The 13,189-nt window shown below is 39.4% G+C and overlaps 1 protein-coding gene across 4 annotated transcripts in view; it reads right to left on the bottom strand.

Moving 5' to 3' along the window:
* Window positions 1-8,077: 8,077 nt before the first annotated feature.
* LOC142462942 (hemoglobin subunit alpha-5-like) overlaps window positions 8,078-13,189 on the bottom strand; it is a 30,462-nt gene continuing 25,350 nt past the window's right edge. For 3 of the 4 annotated variants that reach the window (XM_075565158.1, XM_075565157.1, XM_075565160.1), the window contains 3 exons: window positions 12,136-12,316; window positions 9,119-9,323; window positions 8,078-8,298 (listed from right to left, as the gene is read on the bottom strand). In XM_075565158.1, the coding sequence (XP_075421273.1) occupies window positions 8,170-8,298; window positions 9,119-9,323; window positions 12,136-12,230 (429 nt within the window). In that variant the 5' untranslated portion in view covers window positions 12,231-12,316 and the 3' untranslated portion in view covers window positions 8,078-8,169. Of the gene's footprint in view, window positions 8,299-9,118; window positions 9,324-12,135; window positions 12,317-13,007; window positions 13,162-13,189 lie in introns of those variants that run through there. The other variant, XM_075565159.1, reaches the window with a different exon arrangement.

Here is a 13,189-nt window from a genome sequence, read left to right as displayed (position 1 = left end):
AAGTGACAGTAGCATGTTTATTGGGGACAATTGCCCCCAATAAACATTGCAATACACAACACAATCAGCCTCTGTGCCACCAACAACCCCTAAACCCCCCTTATATACATAACCAATAGTTATTTTTTTAGGCACAGGAATGGTATTATAGGCTGGCGGTGGCCCTCGGGTGTTTCCGCAGGGGTCCCCGCTTGCCTGCAGTATCAAGTCTGTGCCCCCCAAAAATAATTTAAAAACACAAATACTTCAACATAAATACACCCCTCCCCCACCCCACTACCCACCCTCGTGAGGCATAAGCACCATCACCCCTACACACCGGGAGGCCTACCCTCCGTCCCTTGGGGACAAAATCCCCTACCCCCAATACCCACATTCAAAACAATACACACCCGCAATAAACATAACAATTATTAAAAAGCTATACATAACCCACCCACAACATATTGCAAATATATTGTGGTGTTACTTAACCTCTTATCTTTTCTATTCAGATGCCCAATACAGTTTTTCATTATTACTGAACTGAGTGCAGTCTTTCTTTACCGGACGAGAGAATGGTAATGTTGTTTTTCTATTATTTGAGACTAGCACCTGTCTATTTGAACCTGTACATTGAGTGCAAGCTGTGATATATATATATATATATATATATATATATATATATATATATATATATATATATATATATATATATATATATATATATATATATATATATGGAAACACAAAAAAAAAACCTCTAAAATAGCACTCAGACAAATGTTTGCAAAGAATAAAAGGGGTACTTTAATTAAATTAGAAAAAAATAACAGACATACAAACAACTAACTGGAGAGCCTGCCTGACTAATGAATAATAAGAGAACCAATGGACAAAAAAAAAAAACAGAAAAACATAGAATGCAACATATAATAATGGACCCAAAAAGAAATAATGCCCTTAAGAACCTAGCTTACTGTGGGAACAAAAGTTCCCACAATAAGGCAATATAGACCGGCCGGTCACCACATGTATAAGAGACTATAGAGCATCACAGGTCTACATATATATGCATGAAAAAATTCTTACAGAAAATAACATGAGTGTTATACTGATAGCAGTAAAGAATATCACTAGCAAGGTGTAAACCTATTGCAACTCAGGTAATGCTAGGGCAAAGGAGACATACAGGTATGTATATTTAGTGACCCAAATACATGTATTAAAGCAGATGGGAAACAAAAACAGGGAGGGATATAATAACCCAAGATACTCAGCTCCTTGATGTAAAGATACTGCATACAAAGATCAGCACAGCACTGTCCACTGGAAAAGTCCAAAAATATAGGACTTAGTTGGTTGTCCAAAATAGGGCAGAGGCAGGCAGGATCAACAGCAGCAAAAATTAAAATTAGCCCACTAACGCGTTTCGGCAACTAAGCCTTCCTCACGAGTGGTACTAAGGCTATGTGACAGGGGCATTTAAATAGTAAGCAGACAATTGCAAATTTCGCGCCAAAAAACACATGAAGCACATATAATCAATTTCATTACTTAATACAAGCTCCTAATTAGTATCGGCGGTGTTCCGGCAGCTGTATTGAAAGGTGTATTAGTGCTGAGGTAATCCCAGTATCCACTTCCTGAAGCGAGGTGTCCTATCAAACTCTCGCGAGAGTTGTGCACCAAGCTCCACACATGGGCACTTGTAGTATAGCAGTTGCGCCCGCCATCTTGGTTGTGGTCATAGGATTTTGCCAATAGTGACATCATTATCATGACTGAACAGTCTCACGAGACTTATCCCTTACATCCCGCACATGTGCAGTGTATATTGCTCTGTTACGGCGGCCATTTTTGAAAGGGTAAGGTAGCCCTCAGAGGAGTTCTATTCCTCATTGAACAATAGCATAGGGGCAAATTACAATGGTAGCTAAACACTTTTTGCAGGAACACAACGCAGACAATTCGCTTCTCTCTGCATTTGCAATAGAGCGTGTATCCCTGGGAATACGCGGGGGAGATTTGGAGAGAACACTCTTACAACACGAATGCAGGTGGATTGTTATGCTAGGTTCAATGCTCCCAAATGGTCTCAATGACTATTTGGGTTTTTCTATGTTCCTATAATGTGACCTGTTTATTACATCATCTACTATTTTTGCCTTTACTGCATTTCAAAATTCTATTTTGTTTTTTTAAACATAGGAAGCTACTGCGGACCCTTTATGGAAACATTTAAGTAATAGTGTTACATACGTTTTATGGAGGATCTTTGGTTTAAAGGAATTAGGTTATGATTTGTTTTTTATAATTAATTTATTAGCAGTCTTGACAGTTTTCCGTGATTACCGTCCTCCTTTTATTATATTTGTGGATATTTTGGTATATTAACACTTTCTTTTATTTTTCTGTTTCCCAATCATAGTATCATTGATGTGTTTTGAGCAAGCTGCGGGATGTTCTGTAAACATTGCTTTAACCTTCGTTTTCTTTTCTCTCGTCATCATAGATCAGCCTTTATCCCCTATATGCAGGCTGTCTCTGTACTTGCTTGAGATGTTACCCTATTGTCCAGATGTTATACCATTCCCCCCATGTGTATGGGTATCCACCTACAAAAAGACCAGGATCCCAACCAATCAGAGAGGATATTCTTAAGGATGAAATTCCTACCAAAGATGCACTATACAAATGCCTTAATGGGTGACTGCTGCACTGTTAATTAAAGGTGTCATGAATATACAAAGGACGCTTCTACTGCTATCTAAAGTGGTCAAATCATCTTGCTGTGACACTCTGAATAAGATGTCAGGGCACCTCAACATGTGCTGCCCATGCGCGAGAACTTGCCCCTATGCTATTGTTCAATGAGGAATAGAACTCCTCTGAGGGCTACCTTACCCTTTCAAAAATGGCCGCCGTAACAGAGCAATATACACTGCACATGTGCGGGATGTAAGGGATAAGTCTCGTGAGACTGTTCAGTCATGATAATGATGTCACTATTGGCAAAATCCTATGACCACAACCAAGATGGCGGGCGCAACTGCTATACTACAAGTGCCCATGTGTGGAGCTTGGTGCACAACTCTCGCGAGAGTTTGATAGGACACCTCGCTTCAGGCAGTGGATACTGGGATTACCTCAGCACTAATACACCTTTCAATACAGCTGCCGGAACACCGCCGATACTAATTAGGAGCTTGTATTAAGTAATGAAATTGATTATATGTGCTTCATGTGTTTTTTGGCGCGAATTTTGCAATTGTCTGCTTACTATTTAAATGCCCCTGTCACATAGCCTTAGTACCACTCGTGAGGAAGGCTTAGTTGCCGAAACGCGTTAGTGGGCTAATTTTAATTTTTGCTGCTGTTGATCCTGCCTGCCTCTGCCCTATTTTGGACAACCAACTAAGTCCTATATTTTTGGACTTTTCCAGTGGACAGTGCTGTGCTGATCTTTGTATGCAGTATCTTTACATCAAGGAGCTGAGTATCTTGGGTTATTATATCCCTCCCTGTTTTTGTTTCCCATCTGCTTTAATACATGTATTTGGGTCACTAAATATACATACCTGTATGTCTCCTTTGCCCTAGCATTACCTGAGTTGCAATAGGTTTACACCTTGCTAGTGATATTCTTTACTGCTATCAGTATAACACTCATGTTATTTTCTGTAAGAATTTTTTCATGCATATATATGTAGACCTGTGATGCTCTATAGTCTCTTATACATGTGGTGACCGGCCGGTCTATATTGCCTTATTGTGGGAACTTTTGTTCCCACAGTAAGCTAGGTTCTTAAGGGCATTATTTCTTTTTGGGTCCATTATTATATGTTGCATTCTATGTTTTTCTGTTTTTTTTTTTTTTTTTGTCCATTGGGTTTTTTTATTATTCATTAGTCAGGCAGGCTCTCCAGTTAGTTGTTTGTATGTCTGTTATTTTTTTCTAATTTAATTAAAGTACCCCTTTTATTCTTTGCAAACATTTGTCTGAGTGCTATTTTAGAGTTTTTTTTTTTTTGTGTTTCCATATCTATCTCCTTCCTCTAGCACCACCTACAGCTTACATTTTTGTTATAACTATTTCAGATATATTTTTCTGACTTAGGTAGGTTTAGACCTTGCTTCACTTATTGGTAGTGATGCGGTATTCGCTTCTTTGTGTATACTATATATATATATATATATATATATATATATATATATATATATATATATATATATATTGCAAAGAATGACCTAGGCGCACATGTGCAGGGGAAGAGAAAGGAAAAAAGAGAGGAAAAAATCATAGGGCAGTATATCAATACAAACAGATAAGAATTCGGTGAGATATGCACTTACACTAGTAAGATCATTAAAGGCCTTTAATCCACTTAGGGACTCTCGAACTCAGCTCCTGTAGTTCGTCTGTTTCTTGGCTCCTGGATCTTTGGAGGGGCTTGTCCTGAAGGCTCCTTGCAGCAATCACGATGAGTCTGTTTTAGCAGACTGTACCTTGATGTGGATCTCAAATAAAGGGATGGGTAGGGAATAAAAGGAGAAACATATGTGTAAAACCTTTTAATAAAACATCTAAGGGTAAAAACAAAGGTATTTAACTCACATTCTATGAGTTAAAAACGGGCAGTAGAGAGTGTTTAGCGAGTCTCTCACACTCGTGGTATAGAACGCCGACTTCCAGACCTCCTCACACCGGCAAGTGCTTCCGCATCAGGTGATCAAATCTCATACGGCTCTCGCGAGATTTTCCTCTGTGTAATTCACTGCCAATGCTCCGTTCGGCTCACACTAGAAACAGTCTCTCGGCGTCACTCTCCCTGCTCCAATCACGCTGGCCCTACGCGTATCTCCACTCGGGCTTCGTCAGTTAGCAGCCCCTGACGAAGCCCGAGTGGAGAAACGCGTAGGGCCAGCGTGATTGGAGCAGGGAGAGTGACGCCGAGAGACTGTTTCTAGTGTGAGCCGAACGGAGCATTGGCAGTGAATTACACAGAGGAAAATCTCGCGAGAGCCGTACGAGATCTGATCACCTGATGCGGAAGCACTTGCCGGTGTGAGGAGGTCTGGAAGTCGGCGTTCTATACCACGAGTGTGAGAGACTCGCTAAACACTCTCTACTGCCCGTTTTTAACTCATAGAATGTGAGTTAAATACCTTTGTTTTTACCCTTAGATGTTTTATTAAAAGGTTTTACACATATGTTTCTCCTTTTATTCCCTACCCATCCCTTTATTTGAGATCCACATCAAGGTACAGTCTGCTAAAACAGACTCATCGTGATTGCTGCAAGGAGCCTTCAGGACAAGCCCCTCCAAAGATCCAGGAGCCAAGAAACAGACGAACTACAGGAGCTGAGTTCGAGAGTCCCTAAGTGGATTAAAGGCCTTTAATGATCTTACTAGTGTAAGTGCATATCTCACCGAATTCTTATCTGTTTGTATTGATATACTTCCCTATCATTTTTTCCTCTCTTTTTTCCTTTCTCTTCCCCTGCACATGTGCGCCTAGGTCATTCTTTGCAATACATTTCCAGCGGCGTTGTGGAGCCGCAGACCTAACTTGGCTGCAAGTCTGTAGGGTTAGTAGATTGTAAGGGTATATACCTTGTATTGATTGATTGGCTGAGAGTGTGGTTTTTTAATTTAATTTAACCATATTCAACATATTGTTTATATCTGCGCTATTGTTTTTTGTCTGTATATATATATATATATATATATATATATATATATATATATATATATATATATATATATATATATATATATATATATATGGTTGTTGGTGATATATATATATATTTATTTATTGTGGGGCTGTTGTGTGTTTATTTTTTTATTGTGAGTAGCGGGGGTGGGCGAAGTGGGTATTAGCCCCAACGGTGGTTGTTTAGGGCTTGCGGATGGATAGTGGGAGGGCTTAACCCCTTCATGACCTTAGCAGTATTAACCGCTACGGTCATGAAGGGGTTAAGTCCATCCGCAACCCCCCCGCAAGCCCTAAACAGCCACCAAGGGCCAAATACCCCCTTCACCCACCCCCACTACCCACAATAAACCTGGCACGGCAGGGGTTATATACTATACAAAAAAAATTTTTTATGTACCCCATATTAACGAATAAGATACAATTATTATTAAGCTACCACTGCCACCATAGAGTAACTGAGCAGCAGTTTATTTCATTACATACTGCTCTTATTAGGCTCTGGTATTTAGCTGTACTTACATACCACTGCCAGTCTGTTAAATAGATACTTTGACTGTTAGTTATAAATACAATAAATCTAGGATTTCCATTCACCAGTCATATATTCCTAGCTACATTGGTGCCCAATTTTGATACTATTTAGTTTTTAATTGCGTTGCTCACAAGGACTATCTGAAATTGTTATCTCTTTTGTATGGAGTGTGAATACAATGAATTAGGCAAATATTTAGCCTCAAATATCTACTCTATCATGCTGCATTAAGTATATATTTCTTTAGAATACTATTTTTGTATCATCACCTATCAGTGAGGTGCTTTTTGTAATCGCACCTCCCGCTGTTTTCCTTTGCAGCTTGCTTACAATAATATTTTTCTTGAGTGACAATCCTATCAGGAGTAGTCGGATGGTGTGAGATTGCTATTTACAACATATGTATATATACCACACTTTTCCGTACCTATATATATTTACCACCCTGAGGCATCTTCTACATTAGGACTAGAACATTTTAAGGTGCCAGTCTTTAATAGTCCCTCTGTTTACCACCCCAATCATTGTGTTTCTTGATTTGGAGGCGGTTTGTTTTATACTTGTTTTAACTATTAGTGTTGTGTGTCTGTTTTTTAGTGTTTATTCTCATTCATTTATCATTTCATAAACCAATAACGGTTAAGTTTTATTCTATAGGGGTCTTTTTCACTTGTTTAGGCAAGTGTAGTTTTGTTCATTATCTCTCTACCCCTGGCACCATCTTATAGACTGTTGCAAGAGCGAGCTTTCTTTCCCCTCTCCCCCATCTTCTCCATTCTCTCCCATTAATTACATTATACTACAATTAGTCCTTGTTACATGTGAGTGTGTGTGTGTGTGTGTGTGTGTGTATGTGTGTATATATGTGTAAATGTCGGATCTAGAAATAAAAGCCAGATGTGAATGACTAGTTCCCTGAACCCCTTAACCAGTGTCTGGACGTCCCCGCTTCACAATATCTAAAGCAGCAATCCCGCCTGGGATTTTACCTGCCCCGCCTACCACCTGCCTCCCAAGCTCGCTCGCTGCCTCGTCTGCCAGGCCGCTCAAAGCGTCTGCTTGAGCAGGCGGCCGTGAGCAGCAGCGCAGATGAGGGCACCTGGATGCACCATGCCCGAGGCCTTAGAGCTGAGATCAGCCATGAGATTCCTATCTACGAGTGTCAGGAGCTTTACTGGCTTCCGGGACCTTTGGCGCTGTTGCGCTAGCTAGTGACATCATCCGTTCACCACGTGACCAGCAGTTCTGCGAGCGCGGTGGCGGTGACCGTCAGAGCAGCAGGACTCATGTGGGGTTCCCCTATGAGGTCCAAACTAAGGAAAGGAATGAGATTAGTCCTATGAGCCAGTGATTTCAGTCCTGTTGTAAGTAGGACTTCAATTTTACCCCTACTGGATGGACTTATTCAGCCTGCACCCCAAGTTATTATAGGCAATTGTTTGTCTTTTTTATAATATTTTACATATGTTTTTTTATTAATTGTAATAGCTATTTGGTTATTCTTTGTATGTGTTTGAGTTTTTACACTTAATATTATTATTTATTAGGGTTACACTATGATTGTTCTTTTTGTCTTTTTTATCTTTCATGTTTGTTTGTACAGTATGTGCTGTGGGACTTCAGTCAAGATCCTTCTCAGGATTTGTTTGAACACCTTGATTGGACTCTTTATTTGGTCAGAGTTTATTCACTGGGGTATTTCATTTTATTTTAGGCGCCGGCTGTTTGTATGTGTCGTAAGAGAACTTTATACTACAACATTGGCTGATGAAATACACAATAATCACAACCTACAGATAAATCAATGCAACGAAATCAATACAAACAAAATATAATGGATTTAAAAGGATTTTATTGGAGTGAACAATAGAGGGGAAGTAGCTTAAAAATTCAACTGTCCCATTCTCACTATTCTTTTCTGTCCCATGCTCAGTTTATCTGTACTTGGAAACCAGGACAGAGGAAACTCCAGCAAGGAATTTGTCCCAGGCAGCTTGGGCAGCCGGAGTGAAGTCAGCGGGGAAGCGGATAGCCAGGACCACCTGAATGCAGTGAGATAGCAGCTGCACGAGACACAAATGTACATGTTTAAATAACGCAGGAGACACATTGAAAATGCATTGATAATTATTTTCCCCACATAATGCTTCTAATCAGAGCCAGTATTAGAAATTATCACATGTTCTAATGCTGCAGATGTTTTTTTTTATATATAAATGTGACTACTATACTTTATTTCCAATAATTATTTCAATATTAAGTTCATGCCAAAAAAGTAGATTTATGACATGTTTTAGAGAACCACCATGAGATTATATCACACAGGCCTACAACCTACAATGAATCTTCACTTCTCCAGGACCTCTTTAAGCTACACCACAGAAAAAGAAGCAGTTTAATTTTTTTTAATGGGTTACGATTAATGTACTAAACATTTCTGAGCTTTGGTGTATGTGCTTGTGAGTTAAAAAGAGCACTGGGGAAGTTGGGTTATTTATTGGCAGTAATGCTATATGTAGCCAATCAACTGGTTGTCTGTACAGTACATAGTAGATGTCTTTATGAAGTCTCAGGTATTTTACCTACTGTACTATACATCATCAAATGTAGAAAAAGGAGTTACATTTATAGGATTGAGTTCTTTCTAATTCCAGAGATAGACATTAAGGTAAATTATAGAGCAAAATATTTTTTTAAACTGTAATAGACTAACTGAATTTAATCCTATATATAATGATCAAACCGCAACAAATATTTAGGCAGGTAACCCAGGTCTCCCAGTCATACAGATATAACTATGTGAGGGGAAATTATTAAACTATTAGACTGTTGAATATGTTGACAAAGCCGTTTTAGGCACAGAAAGTTGGATATGTCACTTACTTTGAAGTTCCCAGGGTCAACTCTCAGTTTGTATGCATGCAGGTCACTGAGTGCTGACAGGACCTGATCAAGGTTGTCCAAGTGCTTGGCAGCATTTCCAATGGCATTTACAACCTTTCCTCCATGAGAACGGAGATCAGGGGAATCATGGCTCAGCTTAAAGTGGCTGAAGTAAGTCTTGGTCTGGGGGAAGCTCAGGAACATCCTACAAAACAGAAATGGGACATTAGTGCCATCTTCTCAGAAGAATCCAGATGCTGTTAAAATAGTTATCTGTGATTGTACAATGGTAAATTAAGGTAACGTGGGGTGGCTGACCTTCTGGTATTTCCCCATGAACTTAAACTACAGTTAATAAATAACATTTCTAAACGAATTAATAAAATATTTAGGATCCTATGTAATACAGAATCTTACTCACTTAAAAAAGAGGAGGTTGTGCTGAAATATGAATATCCGAGTCATTTGCGTAATGGAGGGATTGCAGAACTAATGACACTTTCAATTTCAGCATGATGTCAATAAGGGTGATGTGTTAATGGACATCAAATAAAGTTTTGGTTGATACATATTAACTTAATGATGTGCTACCTATATAAATAGGCTTTTTATGAGATACACAAATTAGCAGATGATTTAGACGAATGTTAAACTATTTTCATTGAGCAAATATACAAGTTTTTTTAGTGCAAACCAGTTACATCTGTTTGTCAATCACAATGAATTTAGATGTGCCAACAAATTTTACAAACTATTTTTGATGCACAAATTGAGAAAAATAAGACTATATATAAGTGCAATTCAGTTTGGGATTTGGGTGTCAATATTATGATAAAAATGACATTTGGGACGCCTAGTACATATGCCCTCAGCAGAGGTCAAGAAGAGCTAACAATGGGGCTTATGTATCAAGGCAAAAGTGGTGTAATTCTGGGGCAAAACAGTCGTACCAATGAAAAATATACTATTGATTTCAATGGGACTCTTTCCTTAAATACAAACAGGCAAAAGAAAGTCACCAAAGATGTCCCCACGTTTTCTTTTGCACATATGCCCCAATGTATATTTGATGCTAAGATAGTGGTCAAAAGGGCGTTTTATCAAAATAGCCCAGCTACAAACTTAGAGCTAAAAAACAGGCCAGAAGATACAATAGGATGATTAATCCTAAGGCTGTATTTATCATGTCTCCTTCTGCAACACGAGCAATAAATAGTGTAAGAAAATAACGGTGTGATGCATCATAAGGCTCCATTCACCCAGTAACTCAGCTGCAGAACCGAGCAAATACATAGTTCCTGTTTTATCCAATTACTCCCATTGCTTTTATTGGATGGACCCTTAAATCTCTCTTTTACATCCAGGAAAGTTTGATAAAGTGCTATCAAAGTTTCATGGCTGCAAAGTGGGGAGAAAGCCTAGTAGACTAGTATTGCAAAGAAAAAAAGCTGATACAGTATGTCATTAACTGCACTTATGTAAGTATAATAATATATGTTAAAAATAAATAAACAATGCAAAACAACACAATAAATTGAAACATGACATACACTTTGTATTTAAATCCGTTCCGGACCAGAGCTTCATACATACAATATTGTCCTGTGTATATACCCATACCATATGCCCCCCTGTGTATATACCCATACCATATGCCCCCCTTTGTATATATCCATACCATATGCCCCCCTGTGTATATACCCATACCATATGCCCCCCTGTGTATATACCCATACCATATGCCCCCTGTGTATATACCCATACCATATGCCCCCCTGTTTATATACCCATACCATATGCCCCCTGTGTATATACCCATACCATATGCCCCCCTGTGTATATATCCATACCATATGCCCCCTGTGTATATACTCATACCATATGCCCCGTTTATATACTCATACCATATGCCCCCCCTGTGTATATACCCATACCATATGCCCCCTGTGTATATACCCATACCATATGCCCCCCTGTGTATATACCCATACCATATGCCCCCTGTGTATATACCCATACCATATGCCCCCCTGTGTATATACCCATACCATATGCCCCCCTGTGTATATACCCATACCATATGCCCCCTGTGTATATACCCATACCATATGCCCCCTGTGTATATACTCATACCATATGCCCCGTGTATATACTCATACCATATGCCCCCCCTGTGTATATACCCATACCATATGCCCCCCTGTGTATATACCCATACCATATGCCCCCCTGTGTATATACCCATACCATATGCCCCCCTGTGTATATACCCATACCATATGCCCCCTGTGTATATACCCATACCATATGCCCCCCTGTGTATATACCCATACCATATGCCCCCCTGTGTATATACCCATACCATATGCCCCCCTGTGTATATACCCATACCATATGCCCCCCTGTGTATATACCCATATCATATGCCCCCATGTGTATATACCCATACCATATGCCCCCCTGTGTATATACTCATACCATACCATATGCCCCCCTGTGTATATACCCATACCATATGCCCCCTGTGTATATACTCATACCATATGCCCCCCTGTGTATATACTCATACCATATGCCCCCCTGTGTATATACTCATACCATATGCTCCCCTGTGTATATACTCATACCATATGCCCCCCTGTGTATATACCCATACCATATGCCCCCCTGTGTATATACTCATACCATATGCCCCGTGTATATACCCATACCATATGCCCCCCTGTGTATATACTCATACCATATGCCCCCTGTGTATATACTCATACCATATGCCCCCCTGTGTATATACTCATACCATATGCCCCCCTGTGTATACACTCATACCATATGCTCCCCTGTGTATATACCCATACCATATGCCCCCCTGTGTATATACTCATACCATATGCTCCCCTGTGTATATACTCATACCATATGCCATGTTACTTACAGTTTCCACAATTAATTGTAATGAAGTTCACTATGAAATGATAAAATATCAATCAAAAAAGATTGAATGGACCCATTAATATTACCTTTCCAAGGCATCTGCTCCAATCTCATCAGCGTGGCCAGACACCTTCCCCCAAATGGAGACAATTGCTGCCTTCTCAGCCTCAGAGAAAGTCATGTTGGCCGGTTGGATGGTTGGACGGTTGGATCAGGTGTACTGCGGCTGAACTGGACAGTCCCTACTGTTTGCTCATTTGGGCCCCACTTTTAAAGAGAAAGAAGTCAGCAAAAACACCTTTCCATTGGCTACTTTTTGGGTTGCACCCAAGTGCTTATCATGTGAAACAAAAACATAATGTCAGGAGATCTATACTGCCTGATATATTTACCATGTGTATCTCCGCATACAGTCACTGCAACATGTAAGTGACAGCACATATTTTTTCCTGACTGCATACATTGTCATCAATATCTACTGATAAGGGAATGGCCCTGACTCATCAATAAAAAGGCATGTTTTTTTAACTTAATTTATTGGTAAAGACTCTTCTGGAAATAGTCATCACAAATTGAACCAGAAGACTTTATTCGAAAACGTTTACTGAGACATTTATGTTTTATTTATAATCTTTATAAACATGCAAACATGGTGACTAAGCATCAGAGGTAAATACAACCAGAAAAAATGCCTACTGATAACTGAGATTATTTATGATGCGTTAATAAGTGCTAAAAAGTGTTTGAAACGTGTTTCATTTACCAGAATGTTAATAAAATAAAAGAAATACACACATATAGACAGACAAAACTAACTGCCAATGACCATAATGTAACAAAAGGAATTAAAGGAAGTGCAAATGTCCTACTTTAACTGCAAACTGTTGTCAACCTGTATATTTATACAGAATACATGACAATAATTAGATAGAACACAGAAAAAAATTATCATATTCACCATCATTAGTTATCATAATTCAGGCTGGATACAACTTTTTGGGGAATAAAGCTGAAATGTGACTCAATATGCGTGACGATGCTCGTCTCCGATCAGGAAGCGGACCCGCAGGGCTGAGGTAGGGATGCAAATACACCGGCCAGAGCCCAGGGACAGAGTCCTGTAAAAGTATCCGTTGTCGG

Source organism: Ascaphus truei, chromosome 11 (genome assembly GCF_040206685.1).
Source record: "Ascaphus truei isolate aAscTru1 chromosome 11, aAscTru1.hap1, whole genome shotgun sequence".
Lineage (NCBI taxonomy): Eukaryota > Metazoa > Chordata > Amphibia > Anura > Ascaphidae > Ascaphus > Ascaphus truei.
The sequence above is the reverse complement of the archived record's forward strand: the minus strand, read 5'-3'. Positions and strand labels throughout refer to the sequence as shown.